The 26,290-nt window shown below is 35.2% G+C and overlaps 1 protein-coding gene across 1 annotated transcript in view; it reads left to right on the forward strand.

Moving 5' to 3' along the window:
* DNAH7 (dynein axonemal heavy chain 7) overlaps window positions 1-26,290 on the forward strand; it is a 326,128-nt gene that overhangs the window by 71,147 nt on the left and 228,691 nt on the right. The window contains exons 10-16 of the mRNA XM_069070242.1: window positions 2,993-3,176; window positions 4,266-4,445; window positions 8,375-8,647; window positions 9,256-9,383; window positions 13,593-13,671; window positions 22,392-22,616; window positions 24,380-24,526. Of these exons, the coding sequence (XP_068926343.1) occupies window positions 2,993-3,176; window positions 4,266-4,445; window positions 8,375-8,647; window positions 9,256-9,383; window positions 13,593-13,671; window positions 22,392-22,616; window positions 24,380-24,526 (1,216 nt within the window). The remainder of the gene's footprint in view (window positions 1-2,992; window positions 3,177-4,265; window positions 4,446-8,374; window positions 8,648-9,255; window positions 9,384-13,592; window positions 13,672-22,391; window positions 22,617-24,379; window positions 24,527-26,290) is intronic.

A 26,290-nucleotide genomic window follows, 5' to 3' on the forward strand; every position in this document is an offset into this window, starting at 1 on the left:
GTAACAACCTTATTGACTCACTGGCCAATCAAGAAGTATCTACTGAAAAACAAGCCTCCCACCCCAGGCTCCAGGTGCACTTTAGCCTAGGGGCAGGAAAGATCTTCAAAATTTACATTCCCATTACAGTCTCTCTTATTTGATTTTTAAATTCCTTTTTAAGTTCTTCCAAGAACTCTTTTTGGGCTTGTGACCATCATTTGACATTAATTCTTTGTGGTAGGAATGTTTTTTTTGTTGTTGTTGTTGTTTTTTGATGATATTCTTTTATACCATAGTAAACTATTTTATTCAGATATTCTTTTATACCATAGTAAACTATGATTAGGTTCTTTTCCACTTGCTTATTCATTTTTATTTTTTTTGTAGCAGCTTATTATTGTAATCAGGTTTTAATCCTGAGTTGTGGGTAATAGTTCCTTAGGTCTCAGGTCCTCCTTACTTTTATTTTTTGAACTCTGTCCAGGGGCCCAACTTCAGGGACTCCTGTCTTCCCTAAGTCACAGTTAGGGCCCCTAGCCACACTGTCTGGAAAATGCTTTTGCTCCCTGGGGTACCATACTCACAAGGTTTATGCTTCCTCTTCCTTGCCCACAACCTTAGCCAGGAATCCCTTCTGGTCAGCACTACTAGGCCTGGTGTCCAGAAACAGCAGGGGTTCCTTCAGTCTTCACCCCTCAGCCTTCCAATTCTCACTCTGTTCTTTAGATTGAAGTTCATGATGAGAAAGTTCTCAAGGCCTAGTCTGCTTCCCACTGGAGCTGCTCCCAGGGCCTGCTATTTGTTGATTCATAGGAGCAGGCCTGAAGGTGTTAATATACTTCATTCAGGCTATACCTCAGCCCCTGGAGGTCCTGTCTTTCCTGAGGTCCTCTCAAGTTGTCTTAGAAGGACAACTACTTTGCCTCTTTATTTTCGCTACTTTGCTTTCATTTTGTGGTAATGTCCTAGCAGTTTGGGGAGCCTGGAATTTTTTGACCTACTCTGCCATCTTCACAGAATTCCCTTTAGTTTTAGTTTTGAAGCACTTTCCATACACCAGGCTGCTGCTTATCTCATTATTACTCATGGATTTTTCCCCCAGCTGACATGTGCTGGTAATCATTCTAGCAAACAGTCTATGAATGTGAGCAAACTGTTCAAGAGTGGCATTTGCAGAATTGTAGTTTCAGTAAATTCAAGTATTTTCCTTCCCTTTACCTTATTAACAAAATGTTTTTCTTGTATCTGCCTTCCCTTCAATGCTTTTAGTAGAAAAGTAGTTTTGGTTCTCTGGTGTGAATTTGTGTTGTGTAGGTTTAATTTTCATATATTTTTTTATTTCATATTTTACCCAATGTTGTGTAGTTAATTACATGGTTTATTCTTTCATCTCCTTTGGCACCTCAGGTAATTTAAAATAATTGTTTCAATAATTTTAAAATTTTTCTGGTGATTTTTGTCATTTTAAAATTATTTTCACAAGATATTTTTGGAAATTGTTTGGTGATAACATTCAACCAACTAGCAAATAATTATGACCTGTTAACAAGAGACTAAAATGAATAACAGAGCACTTAGTAGTAGTCTTTGGTCAAAGGCTAATAATAAATAACTAATAACAAATAATAAATCCAGTTAAAATACAAAAATCAAGTTTCATTTTTAAACATTTCTATTGCTTGTTAATTAAAAATGTAGATAGAATTATAGAATAGAGAATATATATACAGAATATTATAGAATTTCTACTTATACTTAGTATGTATTATTTCTTCATGATAAACATTTGCACTTAGGGTCCATGTCATGAAATCTCATAGTGAGGTTCTTTTGGTACTTTAGTAATTTAACTCTTTTGATTGAATTTCAATACTCATCTTCTGTTTATTGAACCCATTCAAACACACAGTGCTGCAGTTAAGATTCAGTGTTTTTCTTGATACCATGATTTGCATTACATGTTTAAAGAAAGTCATAGGATGTGCTTATGCTGTTGATATATATTAAAGATAAAATTTATTTGATTACCTGATAACTCCTTCTACCATGGTAGGTTGGCAACTTCTCTGCTGTTTCTAGTATTAGAAAGATACCTGGGGCTCAGTGAATTTAAGCAATTCACCCAGGGTCAAATAGTCAATATGTGTTAGAGGCAAAACTTGAAACCAGATCATCTTGATTCCAAGGCTAGCTTTCTCCTACACTGTTCTGATTCAGCTAAATCATCTTAAGACATATGATATCAAGAAACAAACTCTTGTGGTCTACTGCTTATGCCCCGTCTCTCTTATTAGGTCCAGAAACCACCAGCATTCGGCATCTATTTTATCAAGTTCCTGATAATTTCATGCTGAATTGAAGAAACGTCTACATTTTGATTCTCTTTAATCTGTAGTTTGTGAAACCATAAACTACCATATAATACTGATGGCCAACTTTGACCTTAGCTTCAGGTTATGGTCTTTATTGGGATTGCCCCTCTTTTGTGAGTCCCATGCTGAAGGCCAGGACTGTCTGTTGCTTCTTTATGTATCCCCCTGTGCTCTTAGCACAGTGCTGAGCAGAGTGGTTAATGCTTAAAATATGTTTAGTGACTGTCTCTTTTGGATACTCTACATTGTCATATCCTAGTAATTCATTTCGTCAAAACTTTGGACTTGATCCCTAAGATTGTGCTGTATCATTTGCCTCCAATGGTTTCAACTACCATGGTTTTTAGCTATTCAGATAATAGTATCCCCAGAACCCAGAAAAGAACCTTAAGCAAGTACTTAAGTAAATAAGTTGTTGAATTAAAATCTATTGACAATATAACATTTCTTTTCATACTAGCAATAAAGTATGCTATTTCATACACTTTGCAGTATTTATTTTTAGTTCATGAGAGGTGAAAATTCCTTAATAGTGTCACTGTGAAATTTTAGTTTTCCAAAAAGTATGGTTGATGTGTAGTTTACAAGGTGGGATATTGAAAATTAGACATTTTAAGAAATGTCTTTGTTTTTTCAAGATGGTTTCCAGAAGTCCAGAATATTTATTACCAAGGCAATAAAAAAAAGCAGTTACCCACTAGTGGTAGCAGTGCGAAATTGGAAGCTTTTTTCAACTGTGCTGCAACTTTGATGACTATACAGCTACAGAGCTTAGCCTTGGATTCAATGCAAGACTTTACAGATTTAATTGTACAAAGACCGGTAAGTATGTGTTACTAATGGTCATATGCTTATACTTAGTTATCCACAGTTTTTCATTAAATATTACACAGGTTTTGCCTCTGAAGAGGAATTTTGACCTACTTCCCTGATTGATAAAATTCCTCATAAATCAACAATAATTGAGCATTTTTATAAATAAATGATAATGGCAAATGATAGACTACTTCCTTGGGGTCGTGGGCTCACTTCTTATTGTAGGAAAATTTGAGGCATAGCCTCAAACTAGCAGGACATCTGCAGAACTTTTCCATAATGGCTATTTGTACTTTCCTTGCAACATTCCTTACTGACAAACTTTATTCTTGTACAGAAGCAAAGGGGTAGCACCTGGTTGCTGTGTAAGACATATATAACTTTCTCCCACTTTTTCTTTTATTCTTCACTTTTTTTCAATCCCTACCCCTGCCTTTTTTTCTGTTGGCATAAACTTCTTCACCTTCTTCCCTTTCCTAAATCATCCCTCCCACTAGTATTCTTGTGCATCTGGGAACTTTTGAATGGCTTTCTACAACATCTTTGAAAATTATTCATCCTTGGTTATATCTTCTAGGAGAGCACAAAATTTGCAATCTTTCCAGTTAGAGAAGCAGTGCAAATAGCCACTTGGTACTGAGCATTAGGACTTAAGAATGAGCTTATTTTCCTTTAACATGCTGATTTTATAGGAAATTTTTTTTATTATTTATACTTATTTCTACCCCAGCTTTCTGATAATGTGAGTAATTCTACTGGAAATAGGACTGATGTGCACAAGTGAACTTATGTATGTAATTTCAGATACTTTTCTTTCTTCTTAGACTCCTATAATGACTAGTAAAACAAAATAAAAAGATTTATTTTGTGATCTATTTTAACAAAATTTAAAGAACCTAAAATCAAAATGTTAGTTTTATTATAATTATGCTTTATAAAACATTTTGAACATGTTATTTATTTAAATATCTTTTTGTAGGATATGATATTTCTGAGAAGTGCTTAAGGATTTAAATTTGTACCTTAATGGTCTTAATGATTTGACATCTTTGTGATTTACAACTAAAATGAACATATTTTAAACATTTTTTAAAGGATTCTGTGCGAGCTTATGAGCATCCAGGTTTTATAACAAGGCTGATCCTTGATAATGAAAATGTTAAGTTTGAACCTGAATTTAATGATTATCAAGCAATTTTTCTAAATATTTATGATGTCATGATTAAGGCTGTCAGTCTTGTGCCAAGGGTGGAGACTAAATTGTATGCCAAATGGGTAAGTAATTAATATATTTTGATTTTTACAATCAGTTCAATTCTGTGAAAAATAGATAACATGACATCATTATTATGGAACTATAACAGGTATCCTATGCTTTATAGAATACATGTATTCTAGAAAAGTTGACTCAAAGTTAATTTCTGTAAGGCAAATCTTATTTTCTCATTAACTTCACTTATATTGCTACTATTTAGTATATGTTTACCAATACCTAGGCTTACAGGGTAGAAACTTGAGTAATGGCTTAGAAGTGAAGGTTGGAGTACAGAAGAATGGAATAAAGATAGGTGAGAAGTATCATGGTGGGTCTAGGTCTAGGCAAGGTATGGTGAATGCTGTCAATTAGAAACCCAGGGTTCCAGGGTAGAAGTTTGAGTTCTGGGTTGGATGATGAGACTATAATATAGGCAAAAGGCAGTTTTAAAATGACCAATAGTGGCAGGTAGGTGGCACAGTAAATAGAGATCTGGCCCTGGAATCAGGAAGACCTGAGTTCAAATTCAGCCTCAGACACTTAACACTTACTAGCAGTGTGACATTGGGCAAGTCAGTTAACCCCAATTGCCCTGCCTTCCCCCCCAAATAACCAATAAATAGTAGAAGTAGCAAGATGATAAAAATTATTCATTTTAAAGAATTTTTTAAAAAATTCAATGTTTTTTAGATAAAAAGAAATTGAGCAAAAATTTATTTCTAATATTTTATATATAAACTTTGCAACTAACAAATACACCAATGATTCTCATTGATAATGTGCAATAGAGAGTTAATCATTTAGAGCCCGTTAGTCTGACCCCAGCCTACTTCTCTAGGTATATTTCATAATCAAACTGGCCTCTTTGTTGTTTCTCGAACATGACATTCTGTCTCTGATTTCTGAGTCTTTGAATATTCTGTCTCCATGCCCATAATGTGTTTGCTCCTCTCTTCTGACTTTTTGAATCTTTAATTTCCTTCAAGACTCAATTGAGGTGCCATTACCTAGGAGAGCTTAGTTTTCCTTATTGCCTTAGTTTTTAGTGCTTCCTTATTTCTCACATGATCTTATATTACTTATATTCCTCAAATGTTGTCTTCTTCGGCAGTAGACTGTCAACTCCATGAAGGCAGGGATTGCTTTTAATTTTGTCTTTTTATCCCCAGGCCCTGCCATAGGGCATTATACATAGTAATCTTGTTGAATTTCATAAAGAATATTTAATATTCAAACTATTTATTTCTGGTATTCTGAAGTCATGGATTTATTTGTGATGTAGGGTACCTTTTTTAAAAAAAAAGTTAATTTTATGGCCTGGATATAGAAATCTTAGGGAAGAAAGTCTATCACTATGAAATAAGTTTGGTTTTGCACTACTTCTGGAAATATAATTTCTTTTATCCCCAGAACAATACTATTCAATCAAGTGAAAATATTTATTGAGTAAAGCATATGTCTAATATTGTTGCCATGAGGAACTAAAAAAGCTTGAAAGTTTTTTCACTTACAAGCGTTTTTTACTTGTAAGCTTATGAAAGCAATGTAAGTCTTAGTCTCTACCTCCAGGAAAAATAAATCAACAACCAAACAACAAGACCTATACGTTTGCAGCAATTAGAGAGTAAGATTATCTATAACAAAGTGCCAAATGATTGGGTACATACAACCAATTAGAAAGGGAGAGACATAGTAAAACACACTCAAACCATACATTCTCTGTCTTGGGACTGTATCATGTTTAGAAAGACAAGTTTCAACCTATGTGATACAGTAGAATTCCTTTTAATAAATTTCACTCTCATTGTAGTTTAAGCCTAGTCATTAAGTTTTCTCTTAGACTTTTCCCTCAAGCCTTTGCTCATGATCATTATTTCCTAAACTCCTAAACATATTTGTTGTTCTCCTTTGAACTCTGTCCAAGTTGTCTATGTCCTATTTTATTTCTGGGCCTCTGAATAGAACATGGTGATTCAAAATCATTATGACGAAGGACCAGAATTCACTAAATTTAAAAATAACTGCTAGTTTATCTTGCCTTTTAAAGCAAAGGGTGAGCTGTAACTTGTTGGAGACATAAAAGAAGATTGAAAAACATTATTTAAATTTGTTAAACACAAAACTAGAATGCATAGTTTCCCTTACTTATCACTAAAATAGACTTTTGTACCTTTGTTATTTCAGTCTAGTTATAAAAAAATATAATAAATAAAAATCAAATCTATTATTTCAGTTATTTCAGCAAAATAAAGACAAGTACAATTAGAAAATCTCAAAAGACAAGTATGATAAAAGTTTGGGAAGCAATCAGCCAACATATTTATTGACCACTTTCTTTGTATGAGGCACATCATGGTAGCTAGGGGCTAAAAAGACTTCATTAAGCTCAAACAGGTAATATTCTATTAAGGAATGAAGACACATACATGTGAAATGATAACAGTGTGCCAAGGGACAATGAAAAGCATCAATTAAATGATGAAGACAGTAAGTACTATGAGTATATAGAGAGAAAGGAGAGCTCTCTATGGGCTAAGGTGGATTGGAAAGGATTCCTGAAGGAGGGAAGATGTGAGTTGAACTTTGTAACAGAATTCTGATAAGTGGAACAGAGGTAAAACATTGAATGTCTGGGTGTGCATATGAGTGGTGAGAAGGGACCTCAAGCATAGAGGCAGTAATATGGAAGACATGTTTTGGTAAAAGCAGGTAGATTATGTAGCAGAGTAATGAGAGATAATAGAAAGGTAGTTTGAGGCTAGTTATGGAGGGATGTTAAAGGGCAAGGACAGAGTTTCAGTTTTTGTTTTGAAGGGAGTGAGAGGCCATGTAGAAATCTCTATTCCTTCTAATTAGTATTCTGACATCATGGCATTAACAAATAAATCTTTTTCCTGCAACAGATTCTATAGGTATTTTAAAAATCTGTTTTCCTATGAGTGTACATTTAGACTAATGAAAACCAACCAAGGTATATGATTATGTACCAAGATGGATCTGTAGTTAGCTCTACATGTAGACATCTAGGCATCAGTAGCTCTCCCTCTGTGCCTTGTTATGTTGAACTCCCATATTCAATTCTTTAATAACAGTTATCTCATTGCTCCCATCTCATGTGAAGACTTGGGAGTTCTTAAGTAGATGAACAATGTGTGCTTGGTCTGTTTTGCTGTAGGGAGCCTTATCCCCACTTTCTCCAATAAAAATTTATCAAGTCTGCCACCATAGCACACGTTAATTTTCAAAAGCAGAATATGACCATTCCCTTCTCAGAGTTGGCAGGATTGGATGGGTCTTCTGTTTCTCTCCAGGATCTCAGGTTGTCATCATAGCTTTGGCAATTTTTGACTGAGAGTTGGAGTTTTTTCTAGAACTGTTATGAGTCAATTACAAAATATCCACTGAAGCAAATTGTTTAAAAATTTCAATTAAGTATCCTATGGTATAACTTGAAAATGTGCTCAGTTATAATAATAGAAAAAAGAAATATGAAATGAGAGGATAAGACTGATTGATGTCTAAATCCACCCTCCAGTTCTAAATCCTGAAAGTCTATTTAACTTGAAAGCTTTATGAGGGTTGGGACCATATCTTATTTTTTCTTTATATCTCTTTAAGACCCTAGTTCATTGCCTTTAATACACTAAGCATTTAGGATCATCTAGCATAAAATCTTAGATTTAAAACCAGAAAGGACCCTAGAAATTATCTAGTCTAGTTTTCTCATTTTGAAGATGAGGAAACTGAGGGCGAGATAAATTGAATGTCTCTCTCAAAGTCATGTAGAAAAGTGGTAGCACCAGAATTTGAATGCAAGTCTTTGGACTTCAAATCTTGCATCCTGTTAGCTGCACTATGCTGCTTCCAACAAAATAAATGTTTGTATAATAAAATACTATAAGTGATAAATGATAATATATAACTAAGGTCTGTGTTCCCCACCAACTAGGAAAGTAAATCCCAGTCAACTACTCTGAGACCCATAATTCTGGAGGAAATATTAAATGAACACCAACAAAAGATTAAGGACGTGATTCTTGCTGAAAGTGTTGCACCCACTGAACATCTTAAATATTATGATAAGTATGATTTCTTGATTAGCAGACAAGCTGAATATGATGTTGATAAATATCTTGAGGGAGAACATAATTATGAGGAAACAATAAAAGAAATTCGAAAATACCAAAAGCTATGTGATGAGATACAGTATACCTCTAGAAAGGTAAATAATGCAAGTTTTAAAGATAGATCTTTTTACTTTTGTCTTTGAATTGACTTTTTTCCTTCTGTTTTTCTTATTACTTAGAACTTAGAGTGTACATAAAATAGTGGTGAGAATTTCACTATGGTTCCAACTTCTAGGTTGGTTCCTTAGGCAGGAAATACTACAATACAAATGATTGTTCCTCTACTGGCAAAAGTATATGCATCATTACCATCCTGGCTCTCCTTCCCACCCCATCCCAATCAAGTGATCAAAAGAATTCATTGCTTTCTACATAAATTTTGCAAATTTTCTATAACAGTAACTATGTTCTTCAGAGTATTTGAAGATCCAAAGTATTGGAATAATTGTTTCACTTGTGTAAAATTACTTTGTATAAAGCAGTGTACCTAAGTTTCTTATGCTCTTTGGCAGGATTTTAAAAGGACACAGTTGCTAAACACAAAGGGATGCCCTCCATATAGCTTTTCTAAGTCAAATATTTAAAGAAAATCTTATATTATTAGATCAGAATAAATTGTTATTACAAGATAACACTGAGAAATGCTGATAATAATGTAACAATAAATTTCTTAGTAACTGAAATTTTCATGCTGATGTTCCAGGTCATTCGTTTAGGAATATTTGAACTGCATTGTGAAGAATTAATCAGGGCTTTGGCAAAGCGAGCAGATTTTATTGCTGGAAAACTTATATCTAAAGTGTTCAAGGACCATCAGGAATTAAATATGAAGTAAGTGAATGATATTATTTACTTATAAATTATTTTTTTCTATTTTAATTGGATATTCATTAGCTCAGAGTAATGGAATAGGGAGGTGGCATGGATCGTCTCAAAGAAAAAATAATCAAGTTCTCATTTTGTGAGGCATTTTGTGTTTGGCTTAATTAGTAATTGTAACTAATTACTAATTAATTATAAATTTAAATATTATATAAATATAAAATTATATAAATTATAACTATAAACTAATTATAAAAATTAATTAAAATAGTAAATTAATATTAGTTTCTTTTTTTAACATGAATCAATTAATAGCAGGAAGAGTTTACCCAGAGGTTTTGGGTTCTGGAAGAAACTTGTATAGGATTCAGAATTTGTCCAGATAACACTTTGAGTATATTGTGCACATGTAGTTAGTATAAATTTTAAAGGAGTCTCAAATCTGATGTTGTACTGCTGTCAGCTCTTAGTAATTGATTCTTTAGGTCACTCATCACTCATCTTCTGGTCACTCATCATTTCATAGCTGAAAACCCAATTGTCAATTTACTCAGGGGTCACAAGATCCTCAGAAAATTAACTGACTATTCATAACTCAGAGACTAATTTGTGAAGCAGAATACTCTTCTGTAGGTGAAAAGCAAGAATTATAATTAACATGATAACCAGGATGGTGTGGTACCTTTCTCTAGGAACTGGTGTACTGGGGGAAACCTAGTAATTGAAAATTTGTTCTGATAATAATAGTATCAGAGAAAAGTGAATTATATGCCTTTAGGAATATTTATTTTAGGTCATGTAGAAACCTTCTGAAGGAGTCAATCTTTTTCATAATAAAGGGAATGTTTTCTACCATTTTTTATTAATCATAGTATAGAGTTTCCTCTTTTCTAGAATAAAAAATATTTTTCTTGTTATCCATTTTAATTCATTTTTTAAAGGTGCCTGTTTTATGCTGATCACTGTACCAGGCTCTAGGAGTAATAGAAATTTTATAAAAGACACAGTTACTGTCTTCATGGAGCTTATAATCTACTGGAGGATAAGACAAGAGTGGATTATTATAATATTACCTAATAATAATTCTGATTATAGATTATAGCTAGCTTTTATATAGTGCTTTATTTGAGATTTCCAAAGTACTGTATAGATATTCTCCCATTTGAGTGTCACAACAGTCCTGGGAGGTAGATGCTGTTATTATCCCCATTTTTAATGATGTGGACACTGAGGCTGAGAGAGGACAAGTAACTTGGCCAGTGTCACAGAGCTAATAAGTGCCTGAGGTCTAATTTGAACTGAGGTCTTCCTGATTCTAAGACAAGTGCTCTAATCCACTGAGTCACCTAGCTACTTACATTAATATTAACGTATATAAAAACATACTAAAGGACTGTAAAACCAAGTGTCATGTGAGTTCCAAGAAGGAAGGTCATTACTGACAAGCAGAATCAAGAAGGACTTTAAAAGATGGGGAAATGTTCAGCCAAGCATAGGGAAAAGACTAGACATTCCACAGAAAGAAAAGCTAAAGATAAACCAAAGGTTATGAAAATGGGAGAAAGATGAAAGGTGGTACTACAGGCAGAAAAAATAAAGTCATGTTTAGGGAGAAAGATGAAAAGCTCAGTTTTGGACATGTTGAATTTCAGGTACTAGAGGAATATTCTAGGCAGTCAGAGATTCTATAGCATTTTAATTCAGCAAGCATTTATTAAGTGCCTGCCATGTGCCAGACACTCTACCATGTAGATACATAAATAAAATAGATCTTATGTCCAATGAGTTTTCACATATTCTCCTGGGGGAGGGGCAGAGTTGGGATTATATACAGATAAATTGTAAAAAGCAAAGTAATTGGGATGGGATGGGGCTAACAATTGGAGAAAATTGAGAGAAACAGGAAAGACTTCTTATGGTGGCATTTGAACTGAACTTGGGGGAATTTAGGAATTCTAAGAGGTAGAAAGGTGAGGAGTGAAAACATCCCAGGCAATGGTAGACAGTTGGTTAAAAGGAAGGAAGCAGAAGGTATAATGTTGTGTATGGGGAACAGTAAGTTAGGCCAATTTGGCCAGAATATAGAGTGTGGGGAAGGGGATTGGTGGTCACAGGAGGACGTCAGATCAATCTGGAGAGAAAATGGAGCATGGCTATGAAGGAATGAGTGAAGGAAACATAGGGAGAAATTAAAGAGGAGGGAAGAGAACCAGGAGAAAGTAGTATCTCTGAAGTCAAGGAAAATGAGCCAGTAGGAGTTGTTAGTCCAAAATGGTAAAGTGTGCAGAGGTCAGAGAAAAGAACTAAAAATAGCCATTGTATTTGGTGATTAGGAATGCTTTGATGACCTTTGAGAAACCAGTTTCAGTAGACTAGTGGTTGCAAAGGGCATATTCTAAGGGACTGATGCATAGGGTGATTACTCAGGAAGGAGGATTATTATCAACAGCTTTGCCAAGAAGTTTGCTAAGAAGTTCAGGAAGTGAAGGTTCAGAGATAGGACAGTGGATTGGTGGTATAGAAGGTCAAGGACTTTGTTCATTTGTTTTAGTCATATCTGACTCTTGGTGATCCCATTTGAGATTTTCTTGGCAAAGATACTAGAGTGATTTGCCATTTCCTTCTCTAGATAATTTTACAGATCAGGAAACTGAGGAAAACGGTTAAGTGACTTGCCCAGGGTTTCATAGTTAGTAAATGTCCCAGAGGAGATTTGAATTCACAAAAATAAACTATCCTGACTCCAGGCCCAGTACTCTGTCCACTTCACCACCTACTTTTTTAAGAGTTAAGGAGATCTAAGCTTGTTTGTAGTGTCAACCTGAAATAAAGAAGACTACCAAAGTAGCAAAAACTAGAATCTTTAATGAAAGCAAAGGAATTGCAATTAGGGTCACTAAATAGCCTCAAAGTACTGGAATGCCCAAGAGGGGCAGAGGGGAGCAGGGTTACATACATTTCAACCAGTAGAGAGTTGCATGGGAGGCATAACTTCCAGAAGCTGTTATAGTAAATTTAAGTTCTTTTGCATAATAACAAAAGTCCGTAGAGAAGACTAGGAGAGGCTGGTTGGGGAAGGGTAACATATTTGGACCTGCTCCAGTCATGGGGTCAGTTGGATCAAAGTCAGGTAGGCCCTTCTGATGTCTGTTCAACATTCTTTTTTAAACTGGTTTCCATAGTCCTCTCTTAACTGGTTTCGATTGCCCTCAAGCGATTTCTTAGCTCTAGGATCAGTCGAGGCAAGCAGCTGTGTTCAACAGTTTGCAGAGGGAAGATGCCAAGTTTCAAGACAAAGATTCATGAAACTGAGGATGATTGTTGAAGTCAGGTTCTGTAGAAGGAGGCAAGGACTGCGATCAAGAGGCCTGACTAGCTAGAGCAGAGATCTTGGCCTGGAAATATTGAACTTAAAAATATCTTAACCTTGCAACTGGATTCTTTTGTGATCTTGTCTATTGTATTTTATGCTTTTGAAAACACTCGTCTGAGAAGGGGTCCATAGGCTTCATCAGACTGCCAAAGGGCTCCATGAATCACAACAGCTTATGAACCCCTCAGAGAAGGGAGTGTTAGGAGAAGTAAATTGACCTTCTCTGTTGTTACCAGATGGTTGATGTTGTTAAGAAGTTCAGCAAACTGGAAGAAGCAGAGCCAAGGGACAGTAGTTAGATGGGGAAGTGAACAGGAAGATAACATGTTTGCTGTTAGCATGTGCAGTGGAGGGGTCAGAGGCGTTAGAAGAGAAGAGAGAACCAAGGCTTTAAAACAGTTCTTGTTCAATGAAATTAAAATAAATCAAAGCAGTTGCTATTTTAATTAAGTTAGAGTTGATAAAGGTAGAGAAGGATTGGTGTGTACAGGTGAAAGCCTGTTTGAGGCTATGTACCATTTTCTAGGCACTATTCTGAAAAATACCTTTTTTTAAAAAAAACTTCTGCAATACTTGATTGTTTTGTGGGTTTATATCTGTTTTATCCAGATAACTCTTCTATGGCTGTCACCTCATTTTCATTTAATCTAATTCAATGTCTTTCCCATGACACCTACCACTTGTTCAGAAGATATAACATCATGATGATAAGTAATTGAGACACCACTTTTTATTTTTAAGACAATGTTTGTATTTTTACCTATTAATCATTACAATGATATTTTGTTTTTCAAATATGTTCTTAATAGACATATATGTAAGACTGATTGTTTCTTACATTTCAGATTATGTGAGGAATTTGAGATGATAGCAGAAAAGGCTCTTAGTACACCTCCAAATACAGCAGAACTAATGGAATCAAAGGTATACATTCTATCTATTTTTGTGTTTAAGTGAAAAGATTACTTTAAAGCAAAGATCCAAATCTTTGATTAATACTCCATTTTGACTTGTAGACAATGGTTCTTCATGCTTATCTAGATGTTGTAATATATAATTTTTGTCTTGTGACAAAAATTCTTCCATTGATGCAATTTATACCAGTCTTATAACTTTGAAAACTATATGATTATTGTCTCTGTTTTCCTATAAATCTTCCGTAGAAGAACTGAACAATACGCTGAACTCCTTTATCTTGCTTCTTTTAGTCCCTAACTAGTACCATTGTACAGTTAGTTGTCTTTCATTTTCATGTCATAACAAGATCGCCTCTTATTCATGTGTCACAGTGGATAGAGTCAGCCTGAAAACCAGGAGGCCAGGGTTCAAGTCCCACCTGACACACCCTGGCTGTGTGATGCTGGACAAGTAACTTACTTTCTCAGTGCCTCACAGGCACTTCTCTAAGACTATAAGTTGCAGAGAACATACAAACCTGTATCTTCCTCACCTGGGAGTTCCCTATACTCATGAAAACCCAGGTCTAGTCTCTATCCCTATCCCTGTAATACTCTTCAGTAATACTGTTTATACAGCTTATTGCACACAAGTTATCCTTGATAATATATTGGAATTAGCTTATACCCACCTTGCATCTTTCTTTTTAGAAATTATTTCATTATCAACTTTATAATTTTGAACAGAGACAAATAGTAAAGAAAAAAAATAAAAACAAGGATTTAAATATTAAGTTAAAAATAATTTATTAAGTACCTTCTGTATGCCAGGCATTGTTCTAAGTGCTGAAGATAAAAAGGCAAACTGTCAAGGAGTTCACAGTCTAATGGGGGAGACAGCATGTTAACAACATGTACAAACAAGATACATACAGAATAGACTAAAGATACTATCAGAGGAAAGGCACTAAATTTAAGTAGGATTGAGAAAGGCTTATTATATAGAAAGTGGAATTTAATCTTTTACTTGAAGGAAGGCAATTAGGTCAGAAGTCAGAGAAGAAGAGAGAGAGAATTCTAGGCATGTCAATAAAAATGCTCAGAGTAGGGAGAGGGCATATCATGTGGAAGGTATAGCAAGGAGGTCAGGTCACTGAATCACAGAGTACGTGGAGGGGAGTAAGGTAAAAAAAAGGAAAGGTAGGAAGGGACAGGTTATGAATGGCTTAAAAAGCCAAATAGAGAATTTAATACTTTATCATGGAGGTGAGGGGCAATATGGTCAGACCTATGCTTTAGGGAGGTCAATTTGTTAGTTTGAGGGAGGATGGAATAGAGTGGGGAGAATCTTGAGGCAGGGAGACCAACCAGAAGGTATGAGGTGATGAGAGCATGCACCAAAGTGATTTCAGTGTGAGAGATGCTGAAGGTGGAAACAACAGAACTTGGAAACTGATTGGATATGGGGGATGAGAGAGTGAAGAGTTTAGGAAGACACCTAGATTGTGAGTTTGGAAGACGGGGAGGATGGCATCGCCCAAGACATTAAGAGAAATAATTAATAGAAAGATGGGCTTGGGGGGAAAGACAATGAATTCAGTTTGGGATATGTATCTTTATCTTATGTGATAACTAAGAATTTAACAAAGTAGAACCAAATGAATTGTCTAACAAAAATGTATTTTCTTGGTGTCCATTTTCAAAAACCTGAAGTTCCACTACTTTTGGCTTGTTGATTTTCTTTCTTTTTTTATGTGTGTAGTTCTGGTTCTCTTAATCTTGCTTCACATGTATGTGCCATAGGATCATAAATTTATATATTTGAAGCTGAAAGAGTCCAGAGAGGGCATTGGGTTCACGTCCATCATTCTATAGTTGAGGAAACTGAGGCACATAGAAGTTAAGTGACTTACCTAAGGTTGTATTGCTAATAAGTATCTAAATGAAGATTTTTAGCACAGATCTTCCTGGCACCACATACTTTCTTCTGTGCTTCATATTTATCCTTTGTAGCACTATAATATTCCACTGTATTAACATCACAGTTTCATATAGTTGCTTAGATTTATATTCTTAAATTCCCACATTAAGATGCCACAATTTATTGAACTGTTCTTTTTTTTGAGTCATTCTTCAATTGTAATATGTATGGGTCATTCCCAATTCTTTGCAACTATAAAGAAATTAGTTTGAATAGTCCTGCATGAATACTCTTTTTATGACAGTTTTTTAAGTTAAACTCATAACAATGGGAGTGATAAGTGCAAAGGCATGATCAGCTTTATGATGCTTATTGTATTTTGCTCCATTATTTCACTGCTCTCCAAAATGTCTTTTCTATATACTTGCCAAAAGCATATATCCAAGTACCTGTATCCCCACAGCATTGCCACAACCTCCTATTTTTGAACTTTTTTACAATTCTTGTGAGTTCTATGTCATTCAGGTTCTATATCATGTCAGTTCTATGTCATGATCTACCAGGACACTTGTGCATCTTTTCAGGTGGTTATTAATGAATGGACTGTATTTCCTCCTTCTAAAACTAGATTCATATGCTGTCATCATTCTGTTGGGGTGTATGTATCATAAATATGAGATATGTCTTGATTCCTTTGGGTTTTCTAGATCATCTTTCAGGTAAAGAGGATATTATTGGAGCCTGTTTTCTTTTTTTTTTCTTTTGCTTTTTTTTTGGGGGGGGGGAGGCAGGGCAATTGGGTTTAAGTGACTTGCCCAAGGTCCCATGGCTAGTGTTAAGTGTCTGAGGCTGGATTTGAACTCAGGTCCTCCTGACTCCAGGGCCAGTGCTCTCTTCACTATGCCACCTAGCTGCCCTGGGCATCTATTTTCTTAATCCATTCTGGTTTAGCTTATTAATATTAGCATTTTGGTTGTTATATTAATCTTTATGCTGGAAAGGAACATACTTTTAAAAATTCTTATTATTTATATTATTAACTCAAACTTATCAAAACTATCCTTAACCAAATATATGTATGTCATTATGTATTTTTCTTTAACTTGGATTTTCCCTTTATCAACAATGGGAACTTCACTTTGAGGATTTCCTAATTCCCTTCCCTCTTCTCCTTCTTGGTCTTTCTGCCCTTTATCCTCCCTTCTAGTTCTATAAAAAGTCTTTCTGAAACATTTAGTGATTTAGCCAATACAGTACACTAAAGACTGTCATGGGCCTCTAGGTGGCACAGTGGATAGTGTATTGGCCCTGGAGTCAGGAATACCTGAGTTCAAATCTGGCCTCAGACACTATTAACTGTGTAATCCTGGGCAAGTCACTTAACCCTGTTTGCCTCAGTTTCCTCATCTATAAAATAACCTGGAGAAGGAAATGGCAAACCACTTTAATATCAAATGGAGTCATGAAGAGTCAGACATGATTGAAAAATGACTTAACAACAACAAAAACAAAGATTGTCACATTGTGTTAGTGGATGATTTATTTGGAGCAGTTTTCAAATGGTTATTGATAGTTCACAAATGTAGAAATCCAAGCTATCTGTTTACGTCCTTTGACTGTTAACCTATCGGAGAATGGCTCTTATTCCTATAACAGAATAAATTCCTTATGTATCTTGAAAATGAGACCTTTAATCAGAGAAACTTTCTGTCAAGATTTTTCCTATGTAACTATTTCCCTTCTAGTCTTAGCTGCACTCAGCCTACACCCTTTTTAAAAATTTAAATTAAAATTTTTTAATCGATGAAAATCTACCCTTTTGTTCCATTTGTTTCTCCTTCCCATTGAAAAAATAAAGGACAACAAAACCCATGTAACAAATATGCATGGTCAAGCAAAATAAATCATTGTATTGACCATCCAAAAAAATTCACCCTGGGTCCATCACTTCTCTGTTGAGAAATGGGTAACGTGTTTCATCATTAGTCTTTTAGAGTCATAATTGGTCATTGATCTAATCAGAGCTTCCTACCCCCTCTACAAATAAGAGAATAGTGAGAAAGAAGCAGTGTGTTCAGCTTCAGTACTCTTGGTTTGATGCAGTACGTTCCTACTCGCCTGTACCTCTTCTTTTTCTCTTGCCTAGAGCCCACTTATAGGGTTTTTTTTTTATCATTTCCATATTTCCTTTTAAATTTTCTTCTTTGTGGTTAGAGTTCATTTTATTTAGGATCAATTCTCCCCCTTAATCTGCCTTCCTTTTTACTTCTCTTTCCCTACTGTCTTTTCCTTCATTTCTTCATCGAATAAAATGTATTTCTGAATGCAGTTGTGTCCATGTGTTCTTCCCTTTCTTTGATGAACCCAAATGGAAGTGAGGTTCAAGTGACATCTGCTCCCTCTGCCATTTCCTCAATTATATACTCTCCTACTTGTGCATCCGAATTATGTGAGAAAATTTCCCCCCTCCTTTCTCTACTTTTTTCCCCACTAGTATATTCCTTTCTTCTTCCCTTTGCTTTCCTCCTTTAAGATAATCAAAACATATTTTTAAAATCTACAAAAACTAACCAGGCTCTGTCTTATTAGGTTACTTCTCTGACACCCAATGATGATAAGCTTCTGCAATTATTTCACAGTAGAATGAAAATAGCTCATCTTTGTTTAGTTTCTTATGATTGCTTGCTCATATTGAACATTTTATGTTTCTTTTTACTGCTATGTTTCTATTTCAAAGTTTACATATAGCTCTGATAATTTTATTAAGAATATTTGGGGGGCGGCCAGATAGCACAGCGAGTAAGAGCACCAGCTCCAGTGTTGAGAAGACCTGGAGATCGAATCCTGGGCTCAGACACTTAGCACCCACCCAGAAACACCTGGCCATGTAACCTTGAGCAAGTTACTTAACTCCAATTGCTGAGGGGTGGCCAGGTGGCTCAGCGAGTAAGAGCACCGGCTCCAGTGTTGGGACGACCTGGATCAAATCCAGGCTCAGATACTCAGTACCACACCCAGAAATAACTGGCCGTGTAACCTTGAGCAAGTTACTTAACCCCAATTGCTTTAAAAAAAAATTTAAAAAAAGAATATTTGGAAGTTCTCTATTTCATAAATATTTTTTTCCTCTATAGGATTACACTCAGTTTTGCTGAGTAGTCCTAGGCATACATCCAATATCTTTTGCCTTCTGGAATGTCATATTCCAAGTTTTCCAATTCTTTATAGTTGTGGTTGTTAAATCTTGTGTGATCCTGTGACTTTTCAGTACTTGAATTCCTTTTTTCTGACTGCTTGTGTGTTTTTCTTTGGTACGGAAGTTTCTTTGGTATGGAATATTTGACTATAATGTTCCTGGGAGTTTTCATTTTGGGGTACAGGAGGTGATTGGTGAATTCTTTCTATTTTCACTTTGCCATCTGGTTCCATGAGATCTGGGTAGTGTTTTTTTTAATATTCCGTGAAATAGAATGTCCAGCCTTTTTTTGTTTGTTGTTACAGATTTCAGGTGATACAATGATTTTTAAATAATTTCTTTCTGTTTTCCACATCAGTTTTTCTATGAGATACCTTTTACTATTCCATCTTTTGGCTCTTGTATATTTTCAATCTTTTGACTATTTTTAGTATTTTCATGGCTTTATGGAGTCCTTAAATTATATTTTTGTATTCTAAAATGGAGTGGAGGGAAGGGAATCTTTTACCCAGGTCAGAATTTGTATACAGCTCTTATGTCAAACTACTTATTCTGTTTCCAACTTTGTCTTCCAAAGTTCTCATTTTTTCTAAATTTTCCCCTAGGATTCTCATTTATTTTCCAGTTTTTTTGTCATCTTCTAGAACTCTCATTTCATTTACAAAGTAATTTTAGCTCTTTTTAAAGAAAATTCTTGCTTCATTCTTTCCAGGATTTCTAGGTGAACTTTTTCCTGGGCTCTGTTTGAGACTCTACTTACAGTGTTTTATAGTCATTATCTTCTTCTGGTTTATTTTTTGAGCATCTTTTTTTGTTTTCTCCTTCTTTCAGACTTACTTCCTGACCTCTGATTGTATGATAATACCAGGCTCTCTGCACTTCTGAAAAGAATAACTTGGCTGTGCTTGAGTCTTATTTTCTGTCCTCTGGGTTCCTGCATTTATTTTTTTCCATGAATTGAGTATTGTGTTATTCTAGGCTCTCAAGGACAGCTCAAGCTGGTGATCTGCACTTTTAGAGCATCCAAAGTGCTGCAATCTAGAGTGAAGTATGAGCACTCTCCTCCCTAGTCTGAACTCTGTCAATTCCTGACTTCGTTTTGAGTCTGAGCAACACGACTGTGGACTTTACTTTGTTTGGAGATCTAGTAGACTGCTGCTGGACTCATCCACCATCAGCAAGTTGGAAAATTCTGCGGGTTCAGAATGATGGGACTAGAAGTCCACCTTTGATTTGGGCCCTTTGTCTTCTTCTTCTTTGGACATCAGACTGTACTGTGGATCTGCGAGTGGGTCGGAGACAACACTTCCACTTCCAGGAGTAGAACTTCTACTTGCTTCTGTATCTGTTCCTCTATTAGGATATACCTATGAGCTGGGACCAAAATGGATCAGCACCTCTAGTTTCAGGTTCCCTTCCTCAGTCTGCCCTTGCTCTGTGACCCAGCACTATGCAATGAGCGACAGAGCTGCCAGGTGGCACTCTTCCTGCCCTCAGAGTAGCATCAGGCCCCTCTTTGTGAGTCTGGGACCTCATTCAGTACCCTACTGAAAGGCTTTGTCTGCCACTGAAAATTTATACTCACCAGGGTCAGATAAAGGACTCGGTTTTCTTGGATTTCCTGAGTAGGACTCAATCTGTTGCATTTTCTAGAAGGGTAGTTTTGGAAGAGAGCTTGTTTTTTTTTATGCAATCACAAACTTTAAGATGGAATTTTAAAATGAAAAAGAGAAATAACACTTTTTATTCTTATCACCAATTATCTTTCTTATTTTATTGAAACTTCTCTGTCTCTGCCTCTGTCTCTCCTGTCCCTCCTTCCCTCTCTCCCCCCCTTTCTCTATCTCTCTTTCACTTTACCCTATACATCTGTTTTTTTATTTTTATTTTTTGCTTTTTGGAGGGCAATTGGGATTGAGTGATATGCCCAAGGTCACATGGCTAGTATTTGTGTGTGTTTGTGTGTGTGTGTGTGTTAAGTGTCTGAGGCCAGATCCAAACCTAGGTCCTCCTGACTCCAGGGTGGGCACTCTATTCACTGCACCACCTAGCCACCCCTTTATTTTTATTTTTAAAATTAATTTATTTTTTAGTTTTCAGTATATATTTCTACAAGATTTTGAGTTACAAATTTCCTCCCCATCTGGGAGAGAGCTTGTTTGTACCATTTCCTTCTACTCCATGATCTTGTGGCTTTGGGAGTCATTGGTGACTTACATATGTGGCTACAGAGTGAGGTGGTAATTTAAAAGCACAACTTTGGCTCAATCTCCTTTGGGAAAATGGATTATATAGATTGGAAGGTTGCCACGTAAGTGACCTAAACCCCCAGAAATATACTAAAATACTGGAAATACCTTCAATAATAGCGGAATTAGTAACTTTTAGTTCTTTTACATGGAATTCTCTTGGGTGTAGCAACCTTTGTAAGAACTGGGAAACACACGTGGAGTTTTTGAAATTTTTTTCTAGGTCTAATACATTATGTTCATACATTCCTCCAAAAACTCATCAGTTTTGGTGTTTTTTATGAAAAATAATTTACTTTAATGGAAGAGAAATTATTAACAAACTTTCTGACTCTACTTGTTATTTAGCTGACTTTTTTTTCATTTTTAGTAGGTTATATAGTGTTAAGAGAAAAAAATAGTTGTCCTGAAGTGATAGGAGTCTTTTTGCAAATCTATTTAAGGATTCTATTATATCTACTTACTTAGATTTTGATATATGCACTTTTTAGTCTTACTGAATGAAATGAGAATTAATATATCAACATAATTCTTCTAGACAGATAGCTTTTAAATTAGCGGATGGCTAGGTGGTGCAGAGCATTAGACTTGGAGTGAGTATAGCTTGGATTCAAAACTTGCCTCAGATACTAAATAGCTGTGTGACCACAGGCCAGTGACTGGACTTCTTTCAGTCTGAGTTTCCTTTTCTGTAAAATTAGGATAATAATAGCACTTACCTCACTGGGGTTATTGTGATGATCAAATGAGATTACATATGTACAGCACCGTGTAAACCTTAATGCACTACATAAATGCTAGCTATCTTTGTACCTCCCTCCCTTTATTGTAGAGGTAGAGGATATGGAATATTATATATATTATGCATAGGTGGATATGGAATATTACATATACTATCAGGCATGATCAGTGTGTTGGTTAGTTTTCCTAAAATACTTCTTTTTAAATCATTGTTATAAAGCATGACTTGCTGTTTAAGGGAGGGAATTTATTTGGAAAAAAATGTAAACTCCCTATGGGCAATAAATCTTTAATTTGTGTCTTTGTATCCCTAACATCTAGTCCAGTAACTAGCTAATAAATGCTTAATAAATGCTTAAATAAAATGAATTTTAAAAAAATATATAGTATCTGCTGTGTAATTATAATTATCAAATTTGACCCCAGAGAACAAGTTAAAAAATGGAACTCTCTCTGTTGTTCACAGAGTGAGCACTCAAGGTGTGGAACATCACATTGTTTGTTGATTGCCTAGCTTTACAGAACTCATTTTTCCCTACTTTTTATTTTTTGCTTCAAGAAATAACTTTTGTAAGCAATTTTTCATTATGCAATGAAAATAGTTGTCCATTAAAATATAACTTGTACCTTTTCCTCTTAAGGCTTACATACAGAAAGTGGAGACAACTGACATGGTTGAATTGGGACATAAATTGGTAGATGCCAAAAATTGCCTTGGTTTTCTGATAGAGTGTGCCAACTTCTCTCCAGCTGATATTCGACTGAATAATAATGTTTTTCAATGGTATGGGAGAATGGGAGAGATTTTTGAAGAGCACAGAAAAATAATTAAAGAGAAAACAGAACAATACCAAGATGGACTTAAGGTTTGCCATGCAAATTAGAAAAAATATTTTGTTATTAAGAGAAATGTTTATAATGTATACTTCAACATAAACTATAAGCTCTTAAAGGGCAAGTACCATCTTTTTACTTCTTTGGTATCAAGCTTCCATTCCACATATTACATTCCATTCCATTCCATTTCACAGTCTAGTAAAGTATATTGTACTGGAGCAGCTAGGTAGTGCAGTGAATAGAGCACTGGCCCTGGAGTCAGGAGGACCTGAGTTCAAATCCAGCCTTAGACACTTACCCTTACTAGTCATGTGACCTTGGGCAAATCACTTAACCCCAATTGCCCTGCATTCCCTCCTCCAAAAAACAACAACAAAAAATATATTATACATCATAAGTGGGCTACTTTATTTGAGTAAATAGAAAAGAAATGTATGAAAGAGTCAGCTTTCAATTCTTCAGTTCATTTGGGAGATAATCTTCAAAAGATTACCCCTCAAAACATTATAAAGTGATAGACCATATTAATAAGAGAGTAATTCATAATATGGATTAACATTTCCATTTTTAACTATTATCTATTCAGCATTTTGTAATGCACAAATAATTCTTAAGCCCCTTAAAATTGCATTACCTCTAATTAGTGAATAGTCTAAGAATAAGTTACATATTACTTACATAAAATTTCTTTGAATCATAGACTTGTAGACCTGTAATTGTTAACAAGTTCTGAAAGATCTGTGTGGTGTTAGGTGTAATATTCCAGAATCAATTTCTGTAATTAAGCAATTTTAGGGTTTTTTTCCCTTTCCTTTTTTTCTCTTTTCTGCTTATGTGTTAGTGCTACTAAGCAGCAAAGCATACAAAGTTATAAAAAAAAATGAAAAGGTGAGAATGACAAAAAATGATTTACCAGAACCTAAGAAAATAGAAAATCTTCCCTTAATTATGAGATTTAATTGTAAAATATTTTTATTTAAACCTAATTCTTCCTGACTTTTAATTGAGTGTCCTTTCAATGAATACTTACAAGCTTATCTCATTTTTCTTTCAATTTTTTCTTGGATGTTGATAGTTAAATTTTCAAAGGAGTATATGAAACCAGAATATTGACATTGTCTTCACCTTTTGCATTTTCTCAGTAAATAAGTTTAAGAAAGGCAAGAATCATAACAAAAATAGAATTTTTTTAGGATATAACACTAAAATCGTGTGAATTTTTCCTAATTGAAGGACACATATTATGACAGTGAGAAGTATGAATCACAGAATATACATGTATAGAGAAATTCAGTTTTATAAATTCAAATTGGTTTAATAAACTATAGAGGGACCGGGTAGAAGGGAATCTTGAAGAACTTTAGCAAATGGATTAAGAATTTTTTTGTTATTTAGTCAATATGAACACAATGTGGTTTTAGAATATCTTGAAAAGATGGCTTGCCTTTAGGAGGATAAACATTTCTATGGCTACATATCAATTTTTCTTAATAGCTCTTTTGTACACAGTTAATATGTATATAAACTTTAATCCAGCCCTCTATAGAGTAATATATTCTGAATTTGTGAAGTATAAATAAATGATACTTAACTGCTTTTTAACAGGACTGATTTTTTACCCTGACTTCTACAATTTTGTTTTAGGATCCAATTCTCTCCCTTTTGATCTCTCTTAGGATTTTGCCAGGTTTTGAAAGGAAAGAGTATGGTTATACTTACAAAGATGTTAATTTTCATAGATACATAGGTTTCTACTTTATTCAAACAGTAAAGAACCTTTTTTTTTAATTAGTTACGATGTGAGCGATTTGTTGAAGAACTCGAGAGTTACGCCAAGCAAGTAGAAGAATTTTACACATTTGGAGATATTCAGGATATTAATCGATATCTCAAAAAAGCTCAAGCGCTAAATGCAAAGTTGGATTTAGCAGCAGAAAAGGTATAATTTGTAAATTGACAAGAGATGGAATTGGCATAAGAAAAGCAACTTTATGGTATGAATATTTTAATGTTAGGAAAATGAATCCAGAGAATTCCAGAGTTGGAAGGGACCTTTGTATTCTCCTAGTCCAACCCATACCTGAACAAAAATGCCCCCTACTACACATCAGAAAAGTCATCATCCAGGGAGGCTCAGCAAGTAAGAGCACCAGCTCCAGTGTTGGGATGACCTGGAGATCGAATCCCGGGCTCAGACACTCAGCACCACACCCAGAAATAACTGGCCGTGTAACCTTGAACAAGTTACTTAACCCCGATTGCTTAAAAAAAAAAAAGTCGTCATCTAGCCTTTGTTTGTAAACTTCCATTGAGGGAGGAACACTTTACCTTCTGCAGTAGCCCATTTCACTTTGGAATAGCTCAGCTGTTATGAAGTTCTACTATATTCAGAATTAACTTTAACTTTTCCTTTATAATTTCTACCTCTTGCTCTTTGCTCTATCCTCTGGAGCTGATTAGAACAAGTCTAATCTTTCCCCTTTGGTACTCTTTCTAATACCTGAAGACATCTATCATGTCCCCCTTCACTTAATCTTTTCTTCTATAGGCTAATCAAACCCATTTCCTTCAGTTGTTCCTCATGAAATGAACTACCGTGTTTCCCCGATAATAAGACACTGTCTTATTATTTTTTTTTGGACAGAAAAACACCAGAGGGCTTGTTTTCAGGGGAGGGCTTATTTTAATGAACATTGACAGCAATTTTAATAAACAGGCAAATGTGAACAAAAAAATGTACCTTTATTCAATAAGCAAATCACTGGCGAAGAACAGGATGACGCGCTCACTGCTGCAGCTCTGATTGGATGCAGCTCGGAGCGCGGCGTGTGTTTCATGGGTGGGGGGGGACGGTGCATACAAAGGGTACCATAATGTAGCATGTAGCGCAGGGGATCACCTTCACTACAGTAGCAATCTCAGTAGGGCTTACTTTCAGGGGAGGGCTTATTTTAGAGGAATCTTACACAGTAAGGGGAGGGCTTATTTTCGGGATAGGTCTTATTATCAGGGAAACACGGTAGCAGCCTTTCTCAATCCTAGTTATTCTCTACTAGAAATGCCCTAGTCTTTCCTAAAATAAAGCATCCATATGTGAAGAGATCTGGTCTAAATGGGGCAAAGTACAGGACTATTACCTTTTTTCTTAGTCTTAGAAATTATGTTTGTCAATGTAACATGAGATTTTATTAGATTTCCTGGATACCACATCATGATATGTGTTTGAATCACATTGAGTTTGCAGTCACTAAAATCCCCATATGTTTTTTTTAGATGAACTGCTGTATAGATCCCCCATCTCATCTTTTACTTGTTAACTTTTAAAATTTGGGTGTAAGACTTTTTATTTATCTTTCTTAAATTTCATCATATTAATTAGATCCCTCTTATTATTTACTACTAGCTCTAGTCTTCAGAGTTGCTATTTTTTAAAGCAATTGGGGTTAAGTAACTTGCCCAAGGTTATATGGCCAGTTATTTTGTGTGGGTGTTAAGTATCTGAGGCCGGAACTGATCCCGGATTCTCCCGACTCTGGGGCCGGCGCTTTACTCACTGTGCCACCTAGCCATCCCCAGAGTTGCTATTTAAAAAAAAATTTAGCTTATTTTGAAGTCCACAGTAAAAATTTTCTATATTAGAGTTCTTAGAAAAAAATTCAAGTTTTATGTTTTAAAGGCTGATCTTGAAAATATTATCTGTTAG

The sequence above is a fragment of the Petaurus breviceps genome, unplaced genomic scaffold (genome assembly GCF_028583685.1).
Source record: "Petaurus breviceps papuanus isolate PSGF00001 unplaced genomic scaffold, PetGlider_PUasm1.0 90804, whole genome shotgun sequence".
NCBI lineage: Eukaryota > Metazoa > Chordata > Mammalia > Diprotodontia > Petauridae > Petaurus > Petaurus breviceps.